Source organism: Cupressus sempervirens, chromosome 9, assembly GCF_028749045.1.
Source record: "Cupressus sempervirens isolate cs-2001-9-10 chromosome 9, ASM2874904v1, whole genome shotgun sequence".
In the NCBI taxonomy this organism is placed as follows: domain Eukaryota; kingdom Viridiplantae; phylum Streptophyta; class Pinopsida; order Cupressales; family Cupressaceae; genus Cupressus; species Cupressus sempervirens.
This window is the reverse complement of record NC_143126.1, coordinates 663,753,182-663,779,914: the sequence shown is the minus strand read 5'-3', so window position 1 is coordinate 663,779,914 and position 26,733 is coordinate 663,753,182. Positions and strand designations below refer to the sequence as shown.

General features: G+C 37.8%; 1 protein-coding gene across 5 annotated transcripts in view; it reads left to right on the top strand.

The window, feature by feature from the left end:
• The window catches only part of LOC149540501 (shikimate kinase 3, chloroplastic-like), a 150,922-nt gene that overhangs the window by 19,600 nt on the left and 104,589 nt on the right, over window positions 1–26,733 (top strand). For all 5 annotated transcript variants that reach the window (XR_016356411.1, XR_016356410.1, XM_089801599.1 and 2 more), the window contains exons 2-7: window positions 14,279–14,331; window positions 14,556–14,610; window positions 14,778–14,850; window positions 14,970–15,057; window positions 15,381–15,463; window positions 15,589–15,718. Coding sequence is in view for 3 of the 5 variants with exons in the window: in XM_089801599.1 (XP_089657725.1) it covers window positions 14,279–14,331; window positions 14,556–14,610; window positions 14,778–14,850; window positions 14,970–15,057; window positions 15,381–15,463; window positions 15,589–15,718 (482 nt within the window). In the remaining 2 variants the exon portion in view is untranslated. The remainder of the gene's footprint in view (window positions 1–14,278; window positions 14,332–14,555; window positions 14,611–14,777; window positions 14,851–14,969; window positions 15,058–15,380; window positions 15,464–15,588; window positions 15,719–26,733) is intronic.

Genomic DNA, 26,733 nt, shown 5'->3' with positions numbered 1-26,733 from the left:
ATCGTCATCTCTCATAATGTCTTTTATACAAGTGTTCATTATCTCAGAGATCGTCACCTCTTAAATAATGAATAGAAATGGTGGAGCCCATAACAGTCAATAGCTTGACAAATAAAATTATCTTATTAATAATTTAAAGAGTACAAATGGATTACAACTCAACCATACTAAGTCTTCTCCTGAAGTGGTCTATCTTCACTCTAGATAGAGGTTTGGTGAGTATGTCTGCTATCTAATCTGCAGTGCAAATGTATTCTAATTTTACAGAATTCTTGTCTACCATATCTCTTACATAATGGTAAGGAATTTCAATATGCTTAGACTTGTTATGAAAAACTGGATTCACTGAAAGCTTGATGGAACTCTAATTATCACAATAAATAATCGTAGGATTCATGGCTTGCCCAAATAATCCCACAAGTAACTTCCTTAGCCAAATTGCTTCTCAAGAGGCCATTGCTGCGGCAATGTATTCGGCTTCTGTGGAGCTTTGAGCTACTGAAGACTGCTTTCTGCATATCCAAGATATCATTGCTGATCCTAAACTAAAACAACATCCTGAAGTGCTTTTCTTGTTTTTAACACTTCCACCCCAATCTGAGTCAGTGAATCCATGTAAATCTAAGCCAACCTTCTCGTACTTGAGTCCAAAATTAAGAGTGCCTTGTAAATATCTCATAATGTGTTTAATTGCAACTAGGTGGATCTCCTTTGGCTCACACATAAACTGGCTTAAGGCATTAACAACATAGCAAATATCTGGTCTTGTATTTACTAAGTACATAAGGGACCCAATCATCTGTCTGTAGAGAGTAGAATCTATGGAAGGTGATTTTGCTGCTGCTTCTTTAAGTTTATGTAGATTAGTTTCCATTGGAGAAGACATAGACTTGCAAAATGGTTGATGTATACTTCCCTTGATTAAGTATGATATTGTCAAAATTCTGTCGTACTTCTAGTCCTAGGAAGTAATGAAGGAGTTCCAAGTCTTTCATCTCAAATTCTCTAGTTAGATCTTTCTTGTACTGATCTATAAGATGATCATCACCTGTTATTAATAAATCATCAACATACAGTGTTAAAATTACCATATCATCTTTATCTCTTTTATAATATAAATTTGGATCGGCTTCATTCTTGGAGAAACCTAAGCTGGTGAGATACTTATCAATTTTTTCATACCAAGCTTTGGGAGCTTGTTTAAGCCCATAGAGAGCTTTATTGAGCTTGCAAGCAAAAGTGGTAGGATCATGAGTTTCAAATCCTTCAAGTTGCTCCAAATATACTTCTTCTGTAATCTTTCCATTTTGGGATGCTGTTTTTACATCCATCTGATGTACTTTCCATCCCTTCGATGCTGCAATTGCTAAGACTGCTCTTACGGAGGTATATTTGACAACACGAGTGAAGGTTTCTTTATAATCAATCCCTTCTTTCTGAGAAAATCCTCTGACTACAAATCTAGCTTTATACTTCTCAATGCTACCGTCAACAACATGTTTAATTTTAAATATCCACTTGGAAGAAACAACATATTTTCCTTTAAGTCTTAAAACAATTTCCCAAACATCATTCTTTATAATAGATTGGTATTCTCCTGTCATAGCTTCTTTTAAAGCTGTATGTTTAATAGCATCAGAAGGATTGGTTGGTTCTGTTTTGGATAAATCACTCATGTTTGTTGTATAACTAGAGAATCTTTTAGGTCTTTTACTTTCCTTGATTGTTTCGAAAAGTGTAGCAAAGTCTTGAGCTGCCTTGACTATTTTAATGGCTTAAAGTGGTCTTTTCTTTGAATTTTGAGTTTCTTCAAGATTTAGATTTTGAATTTCATCTTCAATTTCTTCTGAGTTCTCCCTCTGGCACCCCACATTCACTATTGACTAGGTAAAGAGGAACGTTCTTTGTTGTCGGTATAGTTATAAAATAGTCGATGGGTAGATTAGGATGTTGTCGGTAAAGTTATAAAATAGTTGACGGGTAGATTAACATCCGAAAGGATGCGTGACGGTTGAGTCACCCCTTCGGAATGGTATATGTACACTGTCCGAAATGGACTTTGGAGCATTGTGGTAATCATCATTGGAAGCACTATGTAATTTCTTTGGCATATATGCGAATAATAAAAGGAGTACTGCTGTGTTACATGTTCTTGTCTATTGTTTGTATGCATTAATAAACTGTTTACCCTATACAATAAAACATTTGGCACCATTGTCGGAGAGATCGGAAGAAAATCACAAAAATGGTGTGTTCCATGGAGTTTTGTGTGAGTTTGAGAGTGCTAATTTGGTCTTGGTTGCAGGGTCGCTGCCCCTCGACCCCACTGGGGGCGTTGCCACCTAGACCCCCAGTCACTTTAGTTATTAGTCGTGGGAAGTATGACCCCTGGAGCTGCTGCAGGCATGGAGTATCTGTGTACTAGAGGTGGAGGGAACAATAGAGCAAGCCTTTCGAGAGGGATGATACGCTTTGAGGCACTTGGAGTAGGTGTTGGACGTGAGGCTGTTTGGTGGATGCATAGAGAGCTCGGAAGGATCTGATCATCCAGTTGAAGGCAATACAACGACACTTGGCTTAGTATACCCAGGAGTTGGAAGCAGAGAAAGTGGCACGGGTGGATATTTTGTAATTGTCGTCCGGAGATTACTTTTTTTTTTGGGGGGGAATGATGTTGTCAATAAAGTTATAAAATAGTCGACGGGTAGATTAGCATGTTGTCGGTAAAGTTATAAAATAGCCGACGGGTAGATTAAAATCCGAAAGGACGCGTGACAATTGAGTCACCCCTTCGGAATAGTATATGTACACCGTTCAAAATGGACTTTGGAGCATTGTGGTAATCATCATTGGAAGCACTATGTAATCTCTTCGGCATTTATGCGAATAATAAAAGGAGTACTGCTATGTTACATGTTCTTGTCTATTGTTTGTATGCATTAATAAACCATTTACCCTGTATGGTAAACATTCTTCATAACTTAGGGCTCTTTACAATGCTAGGTCTTCTTCAAAAATTACATCCCTAATATGTTCAATACTTTTTTGTCCAGGTATGAAAATCCTATATGCCTTAGATGTTTCGCTATACCCTACAAAAATACCTTTCCTCCTAGAGGGTTTTAACTTGGTTCTCTTTTCTTTTGGAGCATGGATATAGACAAGGCACCCAAAAATCCTAAGGTTCATGGTTGACCTTAGTAAATCCTTCTTCAGGAGTTTTATCTCTAAGGTAATAATGCGGGCTTCTGTTTTGAATATAAATAGCAGTACAAGAGGCTTTTGCCCAAAGGTAATATTCTAGATTTTGATCAAAAATCATAGCTCTAGCAGCTTCTATAATTGTTCTATTCTTTCTTTTTGCTACCCCGTTTTGTTCTAGATTATAAGGAACGGTGTACTCCCTCTTAATCTCTGATTCTTTACAAAACCTTTTAAACAAGTCTGAGCTATATTCCCTTCCGTTATCAGTTCTAAGGGTTTTAATTTTATATCCTGAAAAGTTTTTAGTTAATGTTTTAAATTCTTTAAATCTCTTTAGGATTTCTTTTGATTCTTTGCATTTTAAGAAGTAAATCCATGTTTTCCTAGAGAAGTCATCTATGAACAAAATATAATACTAGAATCCTCCAAGAGAAGGAATAGACATAGGCTCACATAAATCTAAATGAATTAAATTCCAAAACATTATTTGTTTTTTTAGCGCTATCATGAAATGGACTTCTGGTGTTCTTACCTAGAGCACACTCTTTGCATATGCTTGAGTGGTCTTTATTTAGTTTAGGTAATCCAGTAACCATCTTCTCCATAGTTGATAAGGTTTTGAAATTTAGATGCCCTAATCTTCTGTGCCAAATTTCATTTATGTCTTTAGCTTTATGAATTAAGGCTTGAATAGGTCGACTAAATTCTGAATTCAACTCATACAAATATCCTTTTCTTTGACCAATCAACTTTGCTTTCTTGATTGAGGAGTTCTTTGCCCAAGTTATAACTTTGCCATCCACAAATGCAACATTATGCCCATCATCTTCAAGTGCTGTTATTGAAATTAGATTTCTTTTAATTCCTGGTACGTAGAGTACACCTTTGAGAAGAAGAGAATTTCTAGATTTTAGTTTTAGGGTACAATTTCCAATTCCTCTGACGGGATGTGCTGAATTATCTCCAATGGTAATTTCGCCATTGACTTTTTCTGAAATAGAGTCTAGTGCTTCTTTGTACCCTGTTATATGTCTAGAAGATCCACTATCAATTACCCATGCTTTACTTGAAATTTCATTTGATAGTGAGGAGTACAATACACGATTCTCAGGATCATAGGTATCTTCTTCCCTAGTAACATTTGTATAGCTTGCTTGTTGTTTAGAATTTGCAGAACAATTAGATCTGTAGTGTCCAAATTTTTCACATTTGAAACACTTTATTTTGGATAGATCTTTCTTGGGTTTTCCATTCTTTTGATTTCCTTTTTTCTTCTTGAAATGCTTCTTTTTGCCCTTATAGGAGTTTGTATTAAGAACATGAAGTTCATCTTCTGTTTTTAGTTTCCGTCCTTTATTTAGTTTTCTAGATTCTTCTTGTAGACAATCGTTCTTAAGTCTGTTGAAGTTAGGAAGATTATCTCTGACACTTATTCCTTGTGCAAAAGTTTCCCATGAATTTGGTAATCCATCTATCGCCATTAGTGTTAGTTCAGTGTCACTAATAGTGGTTCCTATAGTTGATAGTTCATCTCTAATGCCGACAACCCTTAGGAAGTAAGAATTCATTGATTCTCCTTTATTTGAATGTGATTTAGTTGCCTTTTTAGTGCAAGAACTCCTTTTGCATTGTTGACCTCATATGCATTTCATAATGCATTCATCATATCAACTGCAGTTTGATGTTTTGTAAGCATGGGTACGATATCATTTTTTACTCCATTTAATATGATTTGAATTGTTTTCCTATTTACTTTGCTCCAGATGGATTTATGAGGTTCAACTAGTGGTTGTTTGGATGCTTTATCAACAATTTTTTTTATATCTTTCTCTTCAAGAATCATCATGATTCTGAATTTCCAGGCATCAAAGTGTTCTTTCCCATCAAACCTGTCCTCGGGTCTGATTGTGTATGCCATTGAAGATAGGAGATAGTTGCTAGATATATATAAAGTCTAATTACTAAATTTTGTAGAGCCTAGATTCGACTACCAGAGCTCTGATACCATGTAAAGTTTCTGCAAATTCTTTGGACTGAATATAGATTAAATTCTGCCCTCTCTATCTTCTTATAACTTGCTGTGAGTAACTTAATATTATTGCCTTTAACCGGATTAGAAATATAAATCAGAATTCTGTGTTTTACTTCTGCAATTTGTATGAAGGCAGTAATGACTAAGGAGCAGACTTGTATTGATCTTTTGTGCTCTTAGACTTCATCCTTACCCTCTATAAGCATAGGAGTCAAGGGACATGTCCTTAGAAAGGACATGTCTCTTCCAAAATTATTTGCTTAATCCTCTAGAAGTTGACGATTCTCTAAGGATGATTAAGTTTAATCACAAACATATACAATTAAGTTTAGTTTAGTCTTAAACAAACATCCTAAGGATAGGCGCTGATCTTATAAAGGAAACAATGCAAACATTTTGTCCTATATTTATCATGCCATCTCAAATCAAATTGATCTGTTCTCAAATCAGTATGCTTTAACAAGTTGCAGAATTAACAATTAGCTTACATGCCAAATGTTTGTAGAAATGTCTACTGGCTGTAGATGCACAGTTTACATGTAGAAATCATATGTATGCATTTGAATGGTCAAAAAAAGATTGCATTTGTGCTTCAGTTCTTTGCTTGGATATCTATTAACCATTTGCAAGCTTCTAAACTAAATTTGAAACCATCCGGCAAGCAAAAGCAATCTGAAAATAAATGGCACCAAGATAATGGTTTCATGTGAAGTGTTTGACAAAATGTCAAACATCCACAATTGAAGCAATTTGGTGTTTGTTGGAGTTAGAACCAACATGGGTTCTTTACAATGGATAGGGCCAAAGAGGCTATTAAAAATTACTACAAGGGGGACAACCTCAAATTTGAACCCATATGGGACATTAATAGGAGGTGGAACAGACAGCTCCACCAATCCACTTATGTGATGGGGTACTTCCTCAACTTGCATTTTTTGCTTCTCTCCATCGTACCTAGATCTCAAAGGAGAGGTCATGGAGGGCTTCATTGATTGCGTGCAGAGGATGGTACTCGATGTTGAGGTAAAAGACCTCATTGTGGAAGAGATGGAAGTGTACCAAAATGCAATGGGCAAGCTATTCTCGTGAAACGTGGCAAGAAGAGAAGAAAAACATGAAGACTAGGTACAATATTTCGATTTTTAGAGTCTTTCACATGCATAGAACCAAATAAAAACTAATTTACTAAAATATGTTTTCACCTTTCTTTCTAACTCTTTAATATTTATCTTGCAAATATTTGGTGGTGAAATTGGGGTCGAAATGTCCCAAATCTGCAAAAACTTGGCCTTTGCATCTGTTGGTAAACAGATTGTTCCTTTTTTTATTTAACTCTTGGATGCCCAAATTTTATGAACAAGATCTAGTTACAATAGTTCGAAAGTTGCTTCTAAGAATACTAACTTTCCTTTGAATTGTTAGGTACAACTCCCTATTGTAGATTTGCAATGAATTATGTTTGTTTCTAAATCTAAAAAAAGGGGATGTTCTTAACCCGAGAACATGAGAGGTAAACTGAGCCAAACCTATATAGGATCTAACTCAGGCAAGAAAAGATTTTAGAAGATAAATTAAGTTTATGAACTCACACATCTTATGAACTCATAAGAGCTAAATAGTCAATATTGCTTAACAACTAATGGTAACTGGTTAAGCGAAAAACTAAATATGGAGAAAGAAAGATTAACTAGAAGGAAGCATTTAGTTCACTGCCTCAAAACAGGGGAATAAAGCTCTATTCATTCCTTGTTTTAATTCAGATAAAAGAGAAAACAAACTATTAACAACTAATAGAATGGAATAGAAAATAATTGACACAAAATACCATTCAATTGACTCTGCAACTTTAAGTATTTCACACCAAAATTTGCCAACCTTTTACTAATCTTTCATTACAATACATATAGGGTTCTGAGATGACTGTTACAAAGGAAGTTCAATCAGTTCATCTCCTCAAAAATGACAAATGGCAAGGAGCCAGTTTGTCTATTACATTGATTACAACGAAATATGAAAGAAGCAGAATATGAATCACTTCGCCTTCTTTCCCTTTTTTGCTTTTGTCCTATAGGCCTTAGCGGCTACAATGATTGGAATAAGTTCTTCATGCCTATGGACATGTACATTGGTATATCTCAAGAGCCATTTAGAATGCTCTCGGGCCAAATCCTTGACAACACTCAAACGATCTTGTATTTCCTCCATGGCCACGTATACACAACCACCAAGTTTCTGAAGTTCAAAACTTTGTTCTGATGACTGGAAGATAATCTATCAGGCTATCTATGAAGTTGGAGAAGTTTGATTGCATGACAGGCATTCTTATTATTCCCTTTCCTTGACCACTAGTTTGCGAGTCTGTATGTAAGCCTCTTAAGAGTTCATAATCCTTGTCTTGATCTTTCTTTACTTTAGCTTTGGATTCTTTGAGCCCTTCTTTTGCTGCTAAGATCATTTCGGACTTGAACTGCATGCTCTGAAGCCATTCAAATAAAGGCTCATCTCCTTTAGGTAGGATCTTTGCTTCTACAGCCTCCTTTTTCTTCATATGAATGATCATCTTTAGCAGAGAGACACAATCTTCACTCTTTGTCCTCTCCACAGCCAAAGTGGCTCTATTTGATGAAATATTATCCTTCTGTGTTTTCAGCTTCAATATAGCATTGCCAATTTGCTCTATAATGGAGAGTCCCTCCAACTTGAGTTTCCCACTCCACTCTCTACCAATCTGCCCAAAATGCTTGTCTTCTTGGAGTTGAGAGATGATCGCTTGAACATCTACAGTAGTGGGATCTTTAGTAATAGGCCTTCTAGAGATGCTTGCTAACGGGGTGACCAGTTGCTTGATGAAGTCATTCAGTTCTTGTATTTCCGTCTTCATCCGGACCTTTGACAACTTAAGGCTCTCTAGCTGTCCTTCAATCACTTTATTTGTCGACTTCCATAAGCCAACTTTGGTATCATGCCTGGCCTCCCCAAGATCCACTGAATGTAGAGTAAAATCATCAGTAGACATATCCTCAATCCTTCCCTCCTTGGTAGGCTTTGCTATCTCTATTGTTAGATGCCCTGTTTCAGGCTCTTGTCCGAGAATGGACAATGTCTTTTTCTTCTTAACCTTACTCAGTGCTGATCCGGAGTGGATAGCAAGAGATAAGGTATCCTTGTTGGGGGCTCCTTCATCTTTCCTTTTTCTCTTCCTGTCTAGAGTATCCTCCAACCACGAATCTGTGCTTATCACTTTGGAGGCCATTCCAAGTGATTCTGTGCTAAACATCCTTCTCTTGATCGCAGTGATAGCTTTCATGGTCAAAGAGAAGGGATTCTTTGGGGCTTGTGAAATGAGCCTCGAAGAATCTTGGTCCTTTTCCACCTCCAAAGTCTTCTTTGTCACCTCATCAGATTTAGTGGATTCGCTGTCACTACTTCCTCCCTCTCCTAAATCTACTACTTGCACTTGAGGACTACTTGGCTGGAGAAGTGCAACACTTGCAGATGGAATTTGATTACTATGAGGTGAGGGGACTGGAGTAGCCCTAGTATCTTTAGGATCTTTTGCTGGAGTTCTAACCATTGGGAGGGAGCTGTCATGACAAGTTCAAGCCAAAGGAATATTCTTGTCGAGAGGTTGATCACCTCCGCCTAATGTTTGAGCCGGTCCTTGAGTGATAGCCAAGGTTACACTTGATGTGCCACCTTGAGAGGAGGAAGCCGCTGCGGTTGTTGGAGAAGCTTGAGCGGGTGTGCTTTTACTTCGACTCCTTTTGGCTATGGTCCATTCTATCCACTTCTCCGTCCTTTTAATAATCCGAGCCATCATGATCTCTAGCTCTTCTCCAGTATCTTCATAAGGCTTTGAGTTGATAGGAGTATTTCTTATCTTTGTTAGATAGGTGTTACTGTACATATTCTGCCCATCATCTTCTATTCCTTCAACATTGATATTAACTTTATACATCCTTACTTGATCTATTGTAAGACTGGTGAAAGCACGATCATGGCTCATGAATTCATCCTTGCAATCGGCCGAGTAGTCTTCAATGGTGGTAATGTGTTTGATCACACTTCCAATCTGCAACACCTCCCTTGCATATCCATTCGGATCAAACATAGATCTTAAGACCTCATACATCTCTAATTTATATTTCAATTCGAACACTTTTAGCATGTTCTTTGTATTAGAACGAGACTCACAACTGAAAGCTTCCATCTTCATAGGAAACTCATACCCTTTCTTCTTCAAATTCTTGCTCAGCACGTTCACTTGGATTGCCTACCGCACGATCTTGATCAACATGATCATATCACTAGGATATCTTGGCAGCTTCAAGGGAAAACCATCAAAAGCTGCAAGACGCAAATATGAAAAGGATGAGAACCGGATGAAATAACTTCCAAATTGGCTAATAGCTGCCATGGCTTCAGGGTTGAATCTCCTCTCCGGACATCCCTATAGCTCCCTGCAAATTCTCATGATGAATGCATCGTTAACTCTTATATACTTTGCATAGCTATTTTCCAATTGTAAACATGGGTAAATTTCATAAGACTTCACATCATCAGGAAAGTTTTCCACCCTTGGGAGGCCTGGCCATAATTGTAAAGAGGCTAACATGTAAATTAGGAAGAAGGACATGTAGAATGCATTGTAGAATTTTGCAGCACTAAGAGCATTGGACAAAATCTCGCTTACTTTGTGAGCCCAATCAATGTATTGGGTATCAGAGCAGATGACTTGCACTAAAAAGAAATATTGCTCAACAAAGTTTAAAGCTTCAGCCTCACCTTTCAATCTGTGTAAGAGGACCATGATGTTGACAATCTCAGGTTTGAGATTAGTCCCAAATAGAGTTTTAGGAACCTTACTCTTGGCGCTCTATGGTTTTCGAAACCATGATTGCATGATCTCTTTTCTCCAAATCATCTTCTTTGCGGAGAATTCGGAAATGGCTCCTCCAAATGTTAAATCTGAAAATTCTTTCCGTTTCGGAACACGAAGGCAATTCACCACAGTTTGCCTATCAATGGAGATCAACACCATGTCATTTGGCAATACAATTTGTCTAGTGTTCGGATTGTAATGATTTATGCATTCATAGATCAATTCCAGAGCCTGGACTGTAACAAGAAAACCAGTAGCCTCAACAAGCCCGCATCCTTAGAGCTTCTCAGTAATGGAATGGATTGGCTCTGATCTTAATCTCTTCTGAAACTCTTGCATATCATAGAAATAGAGAGAAGTACCATGAAATTCTGTAGTCAAGACTTAATTCCGTTCAACCCATCGAAACCCACAAATCTAGTTGCCATTTCTGTTTGAGAATGAATTTTGAATCCAGAAAAAGGAGAAGAATAGCAAATGCACAGATACTGGCTTTTTGAAAAAGTTGTGCAAATTAATAGAATAACAGTTCAAGAAAGAGTGGTAGTTTTTGTAACTGTTCATGTTTCCATCTATATAGGAGTTGCAATTCATCTGTTGATCTTCAGAATTCGCGCCACATGAATGAATTGAAGCAGAGATCAGTTGGAATAGTAAATGCATGGTTTTAACCGATATCTTGGTGTCTTTTCATTGTTCCATTAGCCCAATGGTAACTTTCTATCTTCCCATACTTACTTTCCCTTTACCCTTTAAGTTTCGGGAAGTTACAAATAGAGTACTTTGTGAGAAAATGTCCACTGAGTTTAATTTTGTTTAATAGCTCTTTCTTGCAATAGTTAGAATATTTCCTATCATTATTTTGAGAAGTTGTGCACAAACTATGGGTCCAATCTGCTCGCAAACTAGATTTTCTTTAAAATCCGAAAAATTGTCTTCATGGGTTGAAAACCTGCCGAGGAGAAGACAATTTCCATTTCTCCGCCCAGGCTTCCCTTTAACTTTACCTTTTGACCATTGTTTCTTTTGGGCTCGGAGATGTCCAAAAGGAGTGCGAAAATTCATTAGGGACCCACCTTTTATTTCCTTTCCTTCAGAATTATCTTTTGTGGAAAATCGACTTCATGGGTTGAAAACCCACCGAGGAGAAGTCAGTTTTGAGTTTTCCGCCTAGGGTGATTATAAGAGTTGTGACGAATCCTAAACATTCCTGGAGGTAGATAATCTTAAAGGAATCATGAATTTCCCATAGGGTGCCTTATTATTTTCTTATTTTGATCCAAATGCATCATTTGGTGCTCTTCGTGGGAAATCGCCTTCATGGGTTGAAACCCCCCAAGGAGAAGACAAAGTTTGGATTTCCGCAAGCTTCTGCTTTTATGAGAAAATGACAAACCACAAGTAGATGAATCTTTATAGATGATCTTTGCACAAGCAATGTGAATCTTCATTGGATTGGGTACTAAGCTACCCGCATAATCCCTCCACATAAAGGAAAAACCACCCGGCTATGAAATGCGGAGAAGGGGAAAATGAAAAATCCAATGAAGACTCTTTCCACCTAAGGGGCTTAGACCTAGACTTGAACACACCTAGGAAATTACTAAGACACAAGAAATCACTTTAGCTACTTGGGTACAAGATGAAAAGTGGGGCAACAACATCCTATGTCAGCCTTATAGCTCATTCAGTTCTGAGCGTAATTGGAGCTTATTCGAGGCCATTCACATGAAGAAGAGGAAGCTAGCACATGCCTCATCTTTGTGCAATATAACCTTAAGTTGCACATAACAAAGGTAGAGTTAGCACTACCCGGTCCACTTGATTTGAATGCCATAGATCCTTATCATGATTGGACATCACAGGAGCAATCTCCATTGTTCATAGAGGATGAGATCTATAATTTGGAGAGGTAGGCTATGGAGGAGGGTGGATTTACAGTGGAATCATATGACATTCATAAGGAGGATAAGGGCACTAAGAGTGAGGAGGATGCAGATCATGAGGAGTCATTGCCAGTGTCAACACCATCTGCATCCAGGATGGAGGTTGAGTCACAACCACAACCATAGCCACAACAGACTTCTAGGGATAGACCCTCTCCCCTTTTTGTAGTTTTTACTAGAGCTGCTGGAAAGGAGAAATGGAAGATGTAGACTATTTTGATATTGTACTTGATACTTGTATTTGCTTGTAGTTTTAGAAAGACAATTAGCTATTTTTAGTTTTCTTTAGAGTTCAAACTATTAGACTATGGCTACGAGCCATAAACATTCCATACGAGGTGCGATTTTGTATCTTATTTGCATTTATATATATCCAGACCAGCTTGTTTGGTTTGTTTACTCATTGACTGTCTTAGATGCATCTTCTTATTGAATTTTGCAAAAAAAATTGCATTTCTTAAGAATTTTTTTTAAGTTCCCGACATTTTTGCGAGTTGTTCTGGACTTATCTCTGATATTTGCTGATATCTTTTACTCACTCTCGGCAATAAGTTGTCGATAACTATATTTTGAACTGTGATTGGGATAATGGTTAATAGGGCACCATAATCTTCTAAATATTTAGATTGTACATTAGGCTTGTAATAAAGAAAGGACTGACACTATCAGCCATTTGGCATGGTATTCCTTCTTGAAATCTAATAAAGTTTGTATCTTAGTTTAGTTTTCCTATGCCTTGTAAAACATGTTATAGCGAGCACACATGTTTTTGGCATTGTGACATCAACCATGTTAAGATCTGACAACAGGATGCAAACCTGTCCAAAAAGCCATGATGCCAGCCAGGTTAAGCCTTGACAACAAGATGCACACTTGTGTAAAAAGAAAGATTCTTATAGCCACTTAAGTGGAGTGTTCTCACTTTCCAGCTTTGATAAAAGTGATTATAAATACAAGGTCATTAGTGGTTCAGAAAAATATTAATATTTCACTTCTATTATTATTAATAATTAATGGATAAATATTCCTCTAGTATTAATATGATAAGTAAATATTAATAATTAATAAAGTTTTAGTTGTTTTAGTTTGTAATAATGAACTTATATTATTTTGTATCACCACCTACCATTCCACTATCCATGTACCTTATCTACTTTTCTTAAATCGACTACTTATTTCGAAGAATCAACATGATTACCTAAACCATTTTTATATCCAGTTTTTTTGTTAAAGAAAGTGGTATTCAAGTTGGGTTTAGAACGTTGTGAGACAGTGTAGTTCCTATGAAACAATGATGTTGAAAATTCTGTGAGAAGCCAACTTCAGTATGAGAGAACTATGTTTGGCTAAGCTATGGTTTACTTATTACTGGTTGTATCCAGAAAGCCTTCACTGCTCTCTCCCCTCTCCTCCCAATCTATGCATTGGAGGGAAGGCAGAAGGGAAAGGTGGGGAAAGGCCAAATTTTTGGGAAGCTGCTATACTTGTAGGTTGATAGAAATGCAGAATTTGTGTGACTTGCCAAACAAATATATGATTAAATTAAGGGCCATTAGTAATTGGATAACAATAGCAGGCCTTTATAATTGGGCAAGTAGTACACCATGAGAACCATGTAACATCACAAATACAAATGCCATACCAAATCCTAAGTTAAGCTTGCTGCAAGCAACATGCTAATAATATGTTAACATAGTTGCCAGGAAGCTCCATTACAAGGACATGGACCACATAACTGTCCCTGTATCAAACATTTTTTGGCGACTATTTTTATATATAATATAGTTGTCTCTTTATTCATTTACTGACATAACCTAATTTATTTGGTGCCCCTGTCCCATATCAGAACCAGTACCTCTGTATGTTCTCGTTACTATGGTTAACAATATTCTAATAATATCAAACAATATTTTATATCCAACAAAAAGTGGCATTATGTGGCAAGTAAATTGAATTTCCAAATCTTCTGTGCCATGATTTCTTTGTATTCTGTCACCTCTTTTAGAGATAATCCCTTACACCATTATCCAATTTTGTTGAATAAGTTCTGTTGTTTGAAATTGTATAAAATTGAACATTTGATCATGCAAGTCTGAGAAACTAATGATAATAATTTATACCATGAATTTTCTCTATTTTGAATTAAGCTTCTTATGGTGGCATATTTTCGTCAGTCTACTCACTTGAATTATCTTTCCTATATATTTCAAAAAGTTTTTAAAGTTGACGAATCTTGGAATGAGGATGAGGAGACCTTATTTCTCGAGGTAATCTCTTTAATTTCTTTATATTCTTTTTGTAGATTTTAGGAAATAAGGAAATAAACATTTTAAATTTAGAGAGAATATATATATATGCGCGCGCGCGCGTGTGTGTGTTTATATATATATATATATATATATATATATATCTGTCATCGGCTAGTTATATATGAGTAACAAGCATTATAAGTTTTAGGAATCTGAATCCTAATGAGAAAATTTCAATGCAGAGAAACGGAAGAGTGATTGCTTCTAACTTGAAGGGAACATGCCTGTTCATTGTTGGTAAGAGTTGGGGCAGTAAACAGATTTTCTGTGTTTGTAGTTAATAACATAGGGATGGATGATTAGGTGGGATTGGCTTGCATGACAAAAAGTGAAAATTGTGGTATGTTAGATGAAGCAAAAATGATGATTTTCATCTTTTGGAATAACAATGATATTGTTTCCAGGAATGACATCTAGTATAAAATCAGCTGTGGCAAAGAAAATATCTGAAGTTCTAGGGTATTACTTCTTTGACAGGTGCAATATAAATTAGTGTTAATTCTGATGCTATCCTCCTGACTTGTGAATTCGATAGTATAAAAAAATTAGGAATTGTGATGACTCTTTTCCCTTCCTTTGATGTAATTTGTAAACAGTGAGAAGTTGGTAGAGCAGGCATCGGGTGAATCATCTGCTGCTTGGGAACTTAAAGAAAAAGATGAGGAAGGATTTAGAGATTCTGAGGTGAAAGGAATTACCTTGCTTTCATTCTTTAGGTTCTGAGATTGTAAACTTTAAAAGATTGAAATTTGTGGAATCTACAAGCTCATATTTATATTCTTTCAGTCCAATAGTCAATGCATAGCAAAGATCAATGATACTTTTCTATCAGTTGATGATAATTATACTGGTAGCTATAGCTAATGAAACAATAAGAGGTAAAGGTCTGATTACAGCTATAGATTCTCAAACCCCTATGTGTACTGTGGTTAATTTTTTGAGAAGTTGAATATGTGATACCTGGAAACTTATTTATGAATATAAGTGTGGAAAGTATTTGTTATCAGAGTGAAGTATTGCGACAATTATCTTCAATGACCCGTTTAGTTGTTTCAACTGGTGATGATACTGTAGTTCGTTCCAGCAATTTGTGAGTATATTTTATTTATTGCTCAAAAGATGTTAATATGTGATATTTTTCCATTTTCTTCTTGAAAAAGAATGTATGGTCCAGACTGATCAATGTTTCTTAAATGTTTATTTAAAATTCATAAGGGGCTACATGAGAAATGGAATCATAATATGGCTGGATATACCTTTGGAGGCATTGGCAAAGGAAATGGCGGCAGAGAGTGTTGAAACCCAAGGTCATTTTGTCCAAACAACTGCTGGATCATATTCTCAGGTTTTTTTACTATTTTCTTTTCCATGCACTAGTATAGTTAATTTTTTAAAATTGTATTTTTATGGCTTGGAAACTGCTGACATCAGTAGCAACAAATGCAAATGTTGTACCCTCTTAGGTTCATGTTTGACTAGAATTTTTATCTTGTCATGAAATTTTATGGGATGTCTTTCTGAGATGGTTTGATTCATGGATTATCAATTTGGGTGAGAGCAGATAGGAGTCTATAAATTTAAAAGAATTTTTTTTATCTAAAGGCAAAGAATTTATAGGATCAAAATAGTATTAGATCTAAGTTGCCGATTCAGATATATGGGTATGAATATAGGTACAAGGGTGCGACATTTTTTTTAATGCCTCTACACACACACACACAAATTTATGTACATGATCAAACTGTAATCTCAAAAGTTACACCCCATGCAATTCTTCATTACATGATGCCTCTATCTTAGCCAAAAAACAAGAATTTCACATAAGTCTCCATATTCGTCCGTCCACTTTGTCATTTTCTTTGTCCAAATTCTTGACCATGTGGCATGCTCGGCTTAGGGTGGGTATGCATTGTAGAGACAGACACACAGTGTGCAATCAGCTCGCAAATTTGTAGATGTGCAGGTGGTTGTTGGGACGTTACAACTACTATTTATGTTGTAAAACACCTCTTCTCATTGCCCATCAATGTTGGGAATCCTTTCGCTAGCTTAGAACTTCTCAATCTTGCTTCATTTGGACTCATTCACACACTTTGGGGTCTCTTTACATTTTTAAATCTCTGTCAAGCTCTTTTCGCTCTTGGACAACTTAACACAACATTTTTGTACTTCCATGTTGCAGCTTCACGACCTTTGTCAATTGTTTACCGTATGGGGTAACTAGATTAATGCATACAGACAATGAAACAAGAACATGTAACAACAGTACTCCTTTTATTCGCATATATGCCGGAGAGATTACATAATGCTTATAATGATAATTACAATGATCTCGGATGGTGTATATATACTTTTCGAAGAACCTTCCCGAAGGGGTCCGTCGACTACATAACAAGAACCTTTCTGAAGGGGCCGTCGGCTACACAATATTTACTGACGACATCAACCTGTCGGCTACGCAATATTTACCGACGACATCATCCCCCCCAAAAAGAAAAGTCGTCTTTGGATGACAACACAACAAAACTCAAAAGCAACTAATTACATTAATGTATAGATACTAGACTGAAGGATGTGTCTCTGACTGTGTAGACCGGCTTCGTCGTAGCTGATAGACTTGTTCCATCCAGACCTTTAGATCAGCTCTGATTTGAGAATTCTCTTCCACTACCTCCATTAGCATCATCGTGACCTCATGGCATTCAGCTTCTTTCTAATCATGTGCTTTCTTTGCTGATTCCTTTTCCAGGAGCATTGCTGCAAGTTGCTGTTCTGCCTCCTGCTTCCCTTGTACAATTTCGTCGAGTTGTGCTAATAATGCTGTCCGCTCCGTTTCCCATGCAATTTGTGGGTGGAAAGTCGGTCGACCATCCACTCCCGAGCCTTCTCTGCGGCCTCCCGAGCTTCTTGCCCAGCCTCTACCCGTCGTCTCTCTGTGAGCACCAACTCTACTAGGAACTTGCTTCTCTCGGTGATGTCACTAAGGTATGAATGGATATCCTTATCCTTTTCCTCCGCTACTGGTATTTGTGTAGCCGACAGGTTGATGTCGTCGGTAAATATTGTGTAGCCGACGGCCCCTTCGGGAAGGTTCTTGTTATGTAGCCAATAGACCCCCTCAGGAAGGTTCTTCGGAAAGTATATATGTACCATCCGAGATCATTGTAATTATCATCATAAGCATTATGTAATCTCCTCGGCAATGACACCAAATGTTTAGCGTATGGGGTAACTAGATTTATGCATACAGACAATGAAACAAGAACATGTAACATCAATACTGCTTTTATTCACATATATGCCAGAGAGATTACATAATGCTTATGATGGTAATTACAATGATCTTGGATGGTGTATATATACTTTCAGAAGAACCTTCCCAAAGGGGTTCGGCGGCTACATAACAAGAACCTTCTTGAAGGGGCCGTCGGCTACACAATATTTACCGACGACAGTCATCATCTCACCTTCATCCCATTGAGCTCCGACTTTGTGGCATAGAAGAGGAATGCACTTGTCTTACTTCATTTCCTTTTGTTTGTGCATATTGTAACATCTTGATCATATATTTTATTTGCACTATTATCATGCATTGTTTATCATCTATCAATTATCTATCATTGAACTTATCTATCTTTATAACTGTTGTGGATGTGGAAACAACAAAATAGGTACTTGATTAAGAAAGGTCTCCAAAAAGCCCCCAAGATATTTCCCTTCTTACTTGTATGTAGGTTTTAGAAGAGGAAAGAGTGGAAGTTCTTAATTTTCTTCTACCTCCTTTGTAAGCCTCTTTTTTCTTGTTTCTATTGTTGTAGTTGATTTTTTAGTTTAGTCATACTTCTTGTTTCCTACTAGTTGCTTTTTTTGTTTATTTAGTTTATTTTCTTGTACTATTATGTGTTAGTTTCTATACCTTGCCTGTATAGGATGTACGTGTGCTACACTATCATCCTATATCCACATTGTAATTCTAGACTCCAAATGGCATCCAAGACATTGAGCTCATAAAGCCTAGTTGAAACATTTTTATTTGTTAATATAATCAAGTTAATTTATTTCCTTTAACTCACATTGATCTTTGTTTAAGCTTTAAATTCCATTGAATCAATAAAGTCTTCTTGATAACCCTAGTTCACTAGAGTGTTAGTAGGAGTAAGGAGGCATTGGGTCAATTTGTCACTTGAGGAGATTCCGTCAATCTTGAGAATTGCAAATTCCTTTCTCCACAGTTTGGTGAACCTCATGTGAAGCTAGATCTTCTACATCATTTTTCTTATTTGTCGAGTGATAGCCCATTTGTTGATATGGTTACCATCAATCCCATCTCACCACCCAATCAGAGGATGTGTAATACAAAGATATCATTTACCCCTCTTGAAGACACCTATAGTGGATAGTCTTTTCCATGGTATATTACAACACGGATCAATGGGAACCCTATAAGAGGTATGATGGTCAATCTAGCGTGTCGAGTTTATATCATCACAAGGGAGGTACTCTTCATGAATGGGCTACATCATGTGTGATATGATGAATGTTAGGCAACCGTTAAGACTCATGATGGTCGACTAGTTCCACCTTTGGGGGTCAACTACCTTGATGACCTCATATGAACCAAGGTAGTTTCAATAACTTTTGTCATTATCCTTGAGTACCTCTTTCAAGTCAAGCTATTTATCCCTAGCTAGTCTCCATGGTTGTGGTCCCCTTTGTGGTGCATAAGTGCCTTAAGTTTTCCCACAAGGGTACCGTTCATTCGATCTAGTACATTGGGCATTGGCCCATAGTATCCAATGGGGCTTCCTATTGGATCACTTTCGACTGACTATGGTAGGGCTCTTGCATCCTCAACAAGATGGGGAACTCTCTTTCAAATCTGTAGCGCCTATTCCCTCTCCCATGTTTGTTCCTTCATTTTAGCCCTCCCTTGCGGTTCAACATGCTTTGTCATTTGTTGCCTCTTCGTTGGGGGCACATGGCAAGTGTGTATCTCAAGGGAAGCCTTCGTAGCCTTTGATGATGTCTTTTGTTCTAGTGTCAATGGCTAACGCGGACAATGGAAAGACACCTATTCATCCTCAATTCGTGCTCTTGATCCTAGCGGATAGCCTTTGGCCTACTGTCTACAGTAAAGGTAAAGGGTCATCGTGTGCTTCTTTGTCTTCTTTGGCACCTACTACTCAACCTCTGAGGGTGTGTAATGTCCCTAGTCCAGTCCTCATCATTAATATTTCTTTCCAATTCTTCTAGTCCATACTCCTTACCAATATATCTTCAAATATTTTGGTTCTTGTACATATTTTTTGTTGCATCTCATTGTGTCATCTATCTTGATTTTACCTACTTGCAAATCTTCTTATATATCTGTATATGTTGCTCCTGTTCAATGATCTGAATGTGTTCTTTTTTTAGTGTTGTGGATACTCACAAACTCTTTGGATCTACATATGTTGTTGTCTATAGATGTTGATGCGATGGCATTGCTGTATGAGTCTACCTGTTGTGTGGTAAAATTTTGATCTTACATATTACCTATTCTCTTGTATTTACAATCTTAATCAGACCTGCATATCTCAGAATTAAGGGTTCCCACCAAAGTAACTAGAATTGGAATCGGATCGGAATCGGCAAGGCCGAATCAAATCGTGAATCAGCCCTGAATCGGCAAGTTTGAAAAAACCCTTTAAATTTAGAGATTTTAACAATTTAAAACGTATTTCATGCACCCTTTATTGAATATAACTTAAACAAGCTATAACATCATCAAATAGAAGTTAAAACTTAACATACATAAATGTGGAACATAAAATCCATCACATACGTAACTATGTTATGTAAAACACTAAAATGTAAATTGTAGGCTAGCTGAAGTAAATAGAAATCATATGATCATAATGATTGAAATCATAGAATAGATGTAAGATGAAGATCCATAAGACATCAAATCATAAATGTATGTAAGAATCCAAGATGAAGATCCATGAAACGTATGTCTATCAGTATCAATATTTGTAAACAAAATGAAAAAACAAGGCCTCCAGCTCAAGCCTCATCATCATCCTCATCATCATCCTCAAGCTCGGCCGTAGCGTTAGCCTTAGCCTCTGAGTATCCAGTTTGCCTACTAGAAAGGCGTCAAGGTAGGTCCTAGAGGATTGACAAGCCATATCCCCCACATGTAAGATGGGCTCATGAACAACATCGCTATGGCCCATGTCTGTGCGTCCCCGTGTGCATCTACCAGTGCCTGAACGTGCTCTAGTTGCCTCCTCTACCATGGCCGCAGCCTCAGCCTTTATATCCACCTGGTCAACCCACGCACGGTCTTCCTCAGTGAAGACTAGATCCACAGCCTCTATGAGCCACTCTAATTCTGGATCAATCTCCTCCAAAATGATTGGAGAGGAGTCAGTGCCCAAAATCTGTCTAATCCTAAGATGAAGGTTGTAGTGAACAAAGACAAGATCATTCAACCTCTACATAGTCAACCTATTTCTCCTCTTCGAGTGGATGCGCTCAAACATGGACAACCTGCGCTCACATCCAGAAGCGCTGCTTGGCTGACTCAGAATACGGATGAATTTTTTTTGAAGTTTTGGGGTTGTGGGCCCAAACATTTGTGACCATCTATTTGAAATAAGGGAAAACAAATATAATTAGTCTCATTTACAACTTTAAAATTACATAATCAACAATTAAAATTTAAAATGCACAACTTATAAGTCATAAAATTTAGATTTATGAATATATTATTTAATTTTTACCTTGCTGTATTGTTGCCCAAGCATCTATGGCCATCGTGCCAGAGAAAAGTGGCCCTTCTTTATTATTGAACTTGTCGAGCTCAATGATTGCAGCTGTGCTATTCTCATCACTACTCAACCTCTAGATCACTGTATATAAGCCAGTGAGAACCTTTTCATTTGCCTTGAAGTCATGATGGAAACGAAATGCTAGATTCAAAAAGTAAGCTTTTGCATGGATGGGTCGGTGGAGCTGATTCTGCCATCTCCTATCAATGATATCCCAAATAGGGGCATACTTCTCTTGCACTCCTGCATAATGGGCTCTAATGGTCTCCTTGGCCCTATTCATGCCCTCATATATGTAGCCCATAGAGGGCTTCTCCCCATCAACAGTTCGTAGGAGATACAAGGGGCTCAGTGAAAAGTGTCTCGACAATTTTTGAAGTTTTATCCCTATTTTTCTGCCTTAGGAATTTTGTCAAACACTTCCCTTGTAGCCTCAGTTTGCTGATGTTGGTTGTTTTGCTATGATTTTTGAATGCCAATGATATTGATGAATACAAATGATTGCAAAATAACTAATTGGAAATCAAAGTGATATGCAACTTCTTTTTTATTATTTTCCAAATGCAAGTACATGAAATTCTGATGTAAAATGCACACCTACAACCAAGAGGTATTTTCAAAAACACTTGGCATGCATCCTATGAATGACTATGCAATGAGACATTTTTACAAACATTTGGCATACAAACTGAACAGCTGAATTAAGTTGATTTCCCTTCAATACTTCAATGTTTACAATGACTGAATACTTTGGTAACAAAAGACATATATTACTTGTCAAATGTATCCATCTACAATTGCCAAATGTAAATACCAAAAGAACCTAGAATAATTAGCTGAGATGACATGCTTTTTGGCTTTGCTTTTTTTGGATTTGTTTTTTCCAATTGCTTTTTCGAATCTGCTTTTTCGGGCTGCTTTTTCGACTTTGCTTTTTTGCTTTTCTTTTTCGGACTACTTTTTCGGCTCTGCTTTTTGGCTTTTCTTTTTTCGGATCCATTGCGAAAACTGAAACCTTTCTCCTTGCCAACTGATGTCAAAAATTAGATGCACGGGCTGAACAAAAATCACTGAATATTATCTCCCAATTAATCACAAATGAATTGGCTGAATACCAATTCCTCCACTCCCAACTAGGGTTGATATCTCACAACCAAAATTGGCACCTTAGAGTCTTCAAACCCTCAGGTAAGTATGCAAGCACTAAGGCTCTCGGCACAATAGATGAATATGCAACTCAAGATGTGTAAAATGACCTGCCAAAGGCTCCTTATAAAGATTTCACAAGCAACTCCAAGAAGCTTCTAGAGGAATCCAACACTTTATTCTTTTAAGTGACTTTTTGATATTTTATTATGTTAGTCACTTTAATATTAAATCAATTAAATATAAAGTTACTTTTTAATATTTCATTGTTTAGTAACCTTATAAGTAATTAATTTAATATACCTTTTCCTCCTTATTTTTGTTAGAATCTGATAAGATTAATAACCCAGAAAACTAGTGCAAAGAGTAAATATCTAAACTATGAATGCAAATGATACAAAATCAAAATAGCATCATAGAGTTAGTCTCCAAGAGAGTAATGCAAATGCTGGAAGCAAAATAGCATTAAGAGGATGCAAAAACAAGAGATGCAAATACAAGCCAGGTAGCATGCTTATATAGACTAGGAAGAGGGAGGAGGTGGCAACACCAACCAATGAGGAGCAACCATCTATCGAACTAAAGATAGCAAAGTATCTTCCCAAGATAGCTAATGGATGCTCACATGTAGGAAGGTGACATCTCACAACCATTCACCTAATAAGACATGCTTTATTAACCTAAGCGAGATTATTAAAAGTGTAGGAAAAACTTAGCAAAATAGGAAAAATAAAAAACTACACTAACAATTTCTTCCTTTTTAGCCTCCGAGAAAATAAAGGCTAAAATAAAATAAGTAGCTGGTGCCTGTCAAAAAGGGGACATTACAGTCCTCCCTTCTCGAAATTGCTTGTCCTCAAGCAATTGCAAACTCGAGTGCTGTAAAATCTGCTCATTCTCCCATGTGGCGTCCTCTGCAGGCAGATCCTTCCATCTCACCAAGCACTCCTTAATCACTCTGTTCCGCAATTTCCTCTCTCTGACATCAGTGATCTCTTCAGGCACCAAGAGCAAATGTCCCTCCTCATCAAGTGGTGGAAGATCTGTGGAAGAGATAACCTGCTGACCTAATGCCTTCTTGAGGCATGAAACATGAAATACATTATGAATCTTGCTGCTCGCAGGCAGCTCTAACTCATATGCTACCTCCCCAATCCTTCTGGTAACCCTGTATGCACCGTAGAACCTTGGTCTTAGTTTCTCTGCTCCACTCTTTTTAAGAGAGGACTATCTATAGGGCTGCAATCGTAGATATACCATATCACCAATCTCAAAGCTGCGCTCAACCCTGTGTTTATCTCCATAAGTCTTTTGCTGATTTTGTGCAATTACCAGATTATCCTTGAGTGCCTTCAATATATCTTGGCTTTCCTGAATCCAATCTTTTGCTTTAGGTGCCCTACTCTCACCAAAAGTCATCTCCACGAATGAAGGTGCATCATACCCATACAAGGCTCTGAAAGGACTCATTCCAATGGACATATGGTGTGTGGTATTGTAACAATACTCTCCTAAATGCAACCACTTGATCCAAGCCCGCTGTTGTCCTGCCACATAATTACGCAAGTACCCCTCAACCTACTTATTAACAATTTCTGTTTGCCCATCAGTTTGAGGGTGATAACTGGTACTTGGTGTCAACTCAGTACCTGTCAGTCTAAACAACTCCTGCCAAAAAGCACTCATAAACCTGCTATCCCTGTCGTTGACTATGTTCTTAGGTAGCCCATGCAATCTAAAGATCTCCCTGAAAAATAGCTCAGCCACCTGTGAAGCCCTGTACTCTGTTGAAATAGCAAAGAAATGTGCGTATTTTGTGAGCCGGTCTACCACAACAAAGATGCCATCTCTCCCTTGCACCTTAGGTAGGCCTGTGATGAAGTCCATCGAAATGCTCTCCCACTTCCGCTTAGGAATGGGCAAAGGCTGAAGTAACCCAGTTGGATGTGTATGTTTGAACTTATTCTGCTTGCAAGTCACGCACTCCTTCACATGCTTAAACACATCATCCTTGATGCCTTTCCATGTAAACCTCTCTCTAATCTGTCTATAAGTTTTGAAGTAGCCCTGATGGCCTGCTAGGGGTGTATCATGGTAAGATTGTAGTATTTTCTCCTTCAATTTTGATTCCGATACCAGGTGGATCCTATCCTTGTAGTAAATCACATCATCAGCTATCTTGTACCTGTTCCCGAATCAATCCATCCATCAACTCACAAGCAAATGTATTCTTGGAGTACTCTACTAGTAAGATGGATTTGCAATCTGCCGAAATCTCAGAGAGTGAGCAAGTTGAAGGCTTCCTGGAGAGGGCATCTGCAACAATGTTCTTCCCCTTAACGTACTCCATGTCGAAATCATATGCCTGTATCCTACTAACCAACTTCTGCTGTCTCTTGTTCAAGTCCTTTTGCTCTAAGAAATATCTGAGACTGTTATGATCTATCCTCACCACAAATTTTCCCCCAACTAGATACTGTCTGAACTTCACCAAGGCATGCATAATGGCTAGCATCTCCTTATCATAGATGGAGTATAGTCTCTTAGCTTCCCTCAACTTATGACTCTCAAAGGCGATAGGGTGTCGATTCTGCATCAATACTGAACCAATACCTTCCCCTGAAGCATCACACTCTAGAATGAAAGGCTGTGTGAAATCAGGAAGTGCCAACATTGGACAACTGCTCATCACCTCCTTGAGCTTATCAAAAGCTCGCTGAGCCTCTACTGTCCAACAAAATGCACCCTTCTTGGTCAAATCTATCAAAGGTGCCCCCAACTGTGAGAACCCCTTAACAAAATGCCTCTAGTAAGTGCATAGTCCAAAGAAGCCTCGTAGCTCTGTAAGTGACCGTGGTGTGGGCCAATCTAGAATAGCCTGTATTTTCTCTTGGTGCACTTGGACACCCTCTGCACTAATCACGTGTCCCAAATAAAGAATCTCTCTAAGGCCAAACTCACATTTCGAAGCCTTAGCGTACAAGGACTGCTCCTCCATGATGGTAAGGACCTCATCAAGCTGCTGCAAGTGTTCTTCCCAAGTTTTACTGTATATGAGAAAATCATCAAAGAATACCAAGAGGAACTTACGCAATTGTTTGTTGAAGATATGATTCATACAAGACTGGAATGTGGCAGGTGTGTTAGTTAATCCAAATGGCATCACCAAGAATTCATAGTGCCCATAGTGGCATCGGAAAGCAGTCTTGTGCACATCTTGTTCCCTCACTCTAATCTGATGGTAACCCGATTGAAGATCAATTTTTGAAAAATATACTACCCCATGTAACTCATCCAATAACTCATCGATCCTGGGTATTGAGTACTTGTTCTTGATTGTTTTCTTATTGAGGGTTCGGTAATCTATACACATTCTCATGGTCCCATCTTTCTTCTTCACCAGGACCACTGAAGAAGCGAAAGGGCTGGAGCTAGAACGAATGTGTCCCATATCAAGCAATTCCTTGATTTCTTTCTCGATCTCATCCTTAAATTTCTTAGGATGGCGATAAGGGGTAGTAATCACTGGCTTGGCCCCTTCGTCCAACTCAATAGTATGCTTGAAGCCTCTGTCCGGTGGCCTCCCTGGGGGTATCTCACCAAAAACCTTGTCATGTTTGCCCAATAGCTCCTTGATGTCAATGTGGACTGGCTGTCCTAAATTTGTAGATTCCTTAGGAGTGATCACACACTCTGCTGCCCAAACTATATCATCATACCTAAAAATACTCTCCATACGTCTAGCTGAAACAATCTTAGGTGCTTTAAATGCCATACCTTTAAGCACCACTCTACGTCCATCAGCATCTTTGAACTTGAGTTCCATGGTTTGGAAGTTCTGTGAGTACTTCCCTAATGACTGCAACCATTGGACCCCAAGTATGGCATGGATATCACCCAAGTCAACCACATAGAAATCATCTGTAACTATGTGGTTGCCCATCATAATAGACAACTGTGGAACCCACTGAGTACAAGCTATCTTACGCGCATCAGTCACCATCACATTGAATCCCTCAAAATCCTCTAGAGGAATTTTTCGCTTGTTCACCAATGATGCATCAATGAAGTTATGAGTAGCTCCACTGTCAATCAATACTGCTATCTGATGACCTTGTAGGACCCCATGAACTTTGAAAGAGTTGAACTTAGGAGCACTGGAGATAGAAGTAATGATGTCATCATGATTTTCCCCATCTGAACCGTTATTATCTTCCCTTTGAGGTTCCTCTTCCTCAGAACTACTCTCATCATCTGATATCACCTCAATTAAGTGAGCCTTGCCTTTCCCTAGGCAACGGTGTCCACTAGACCATTTCTCCTTGCAATGATAGCGAATCCCCTTAAGCTGATACTCCTGTCTATAGGCTTCATCAAAGTTCTCCTTATTACTTTTTTT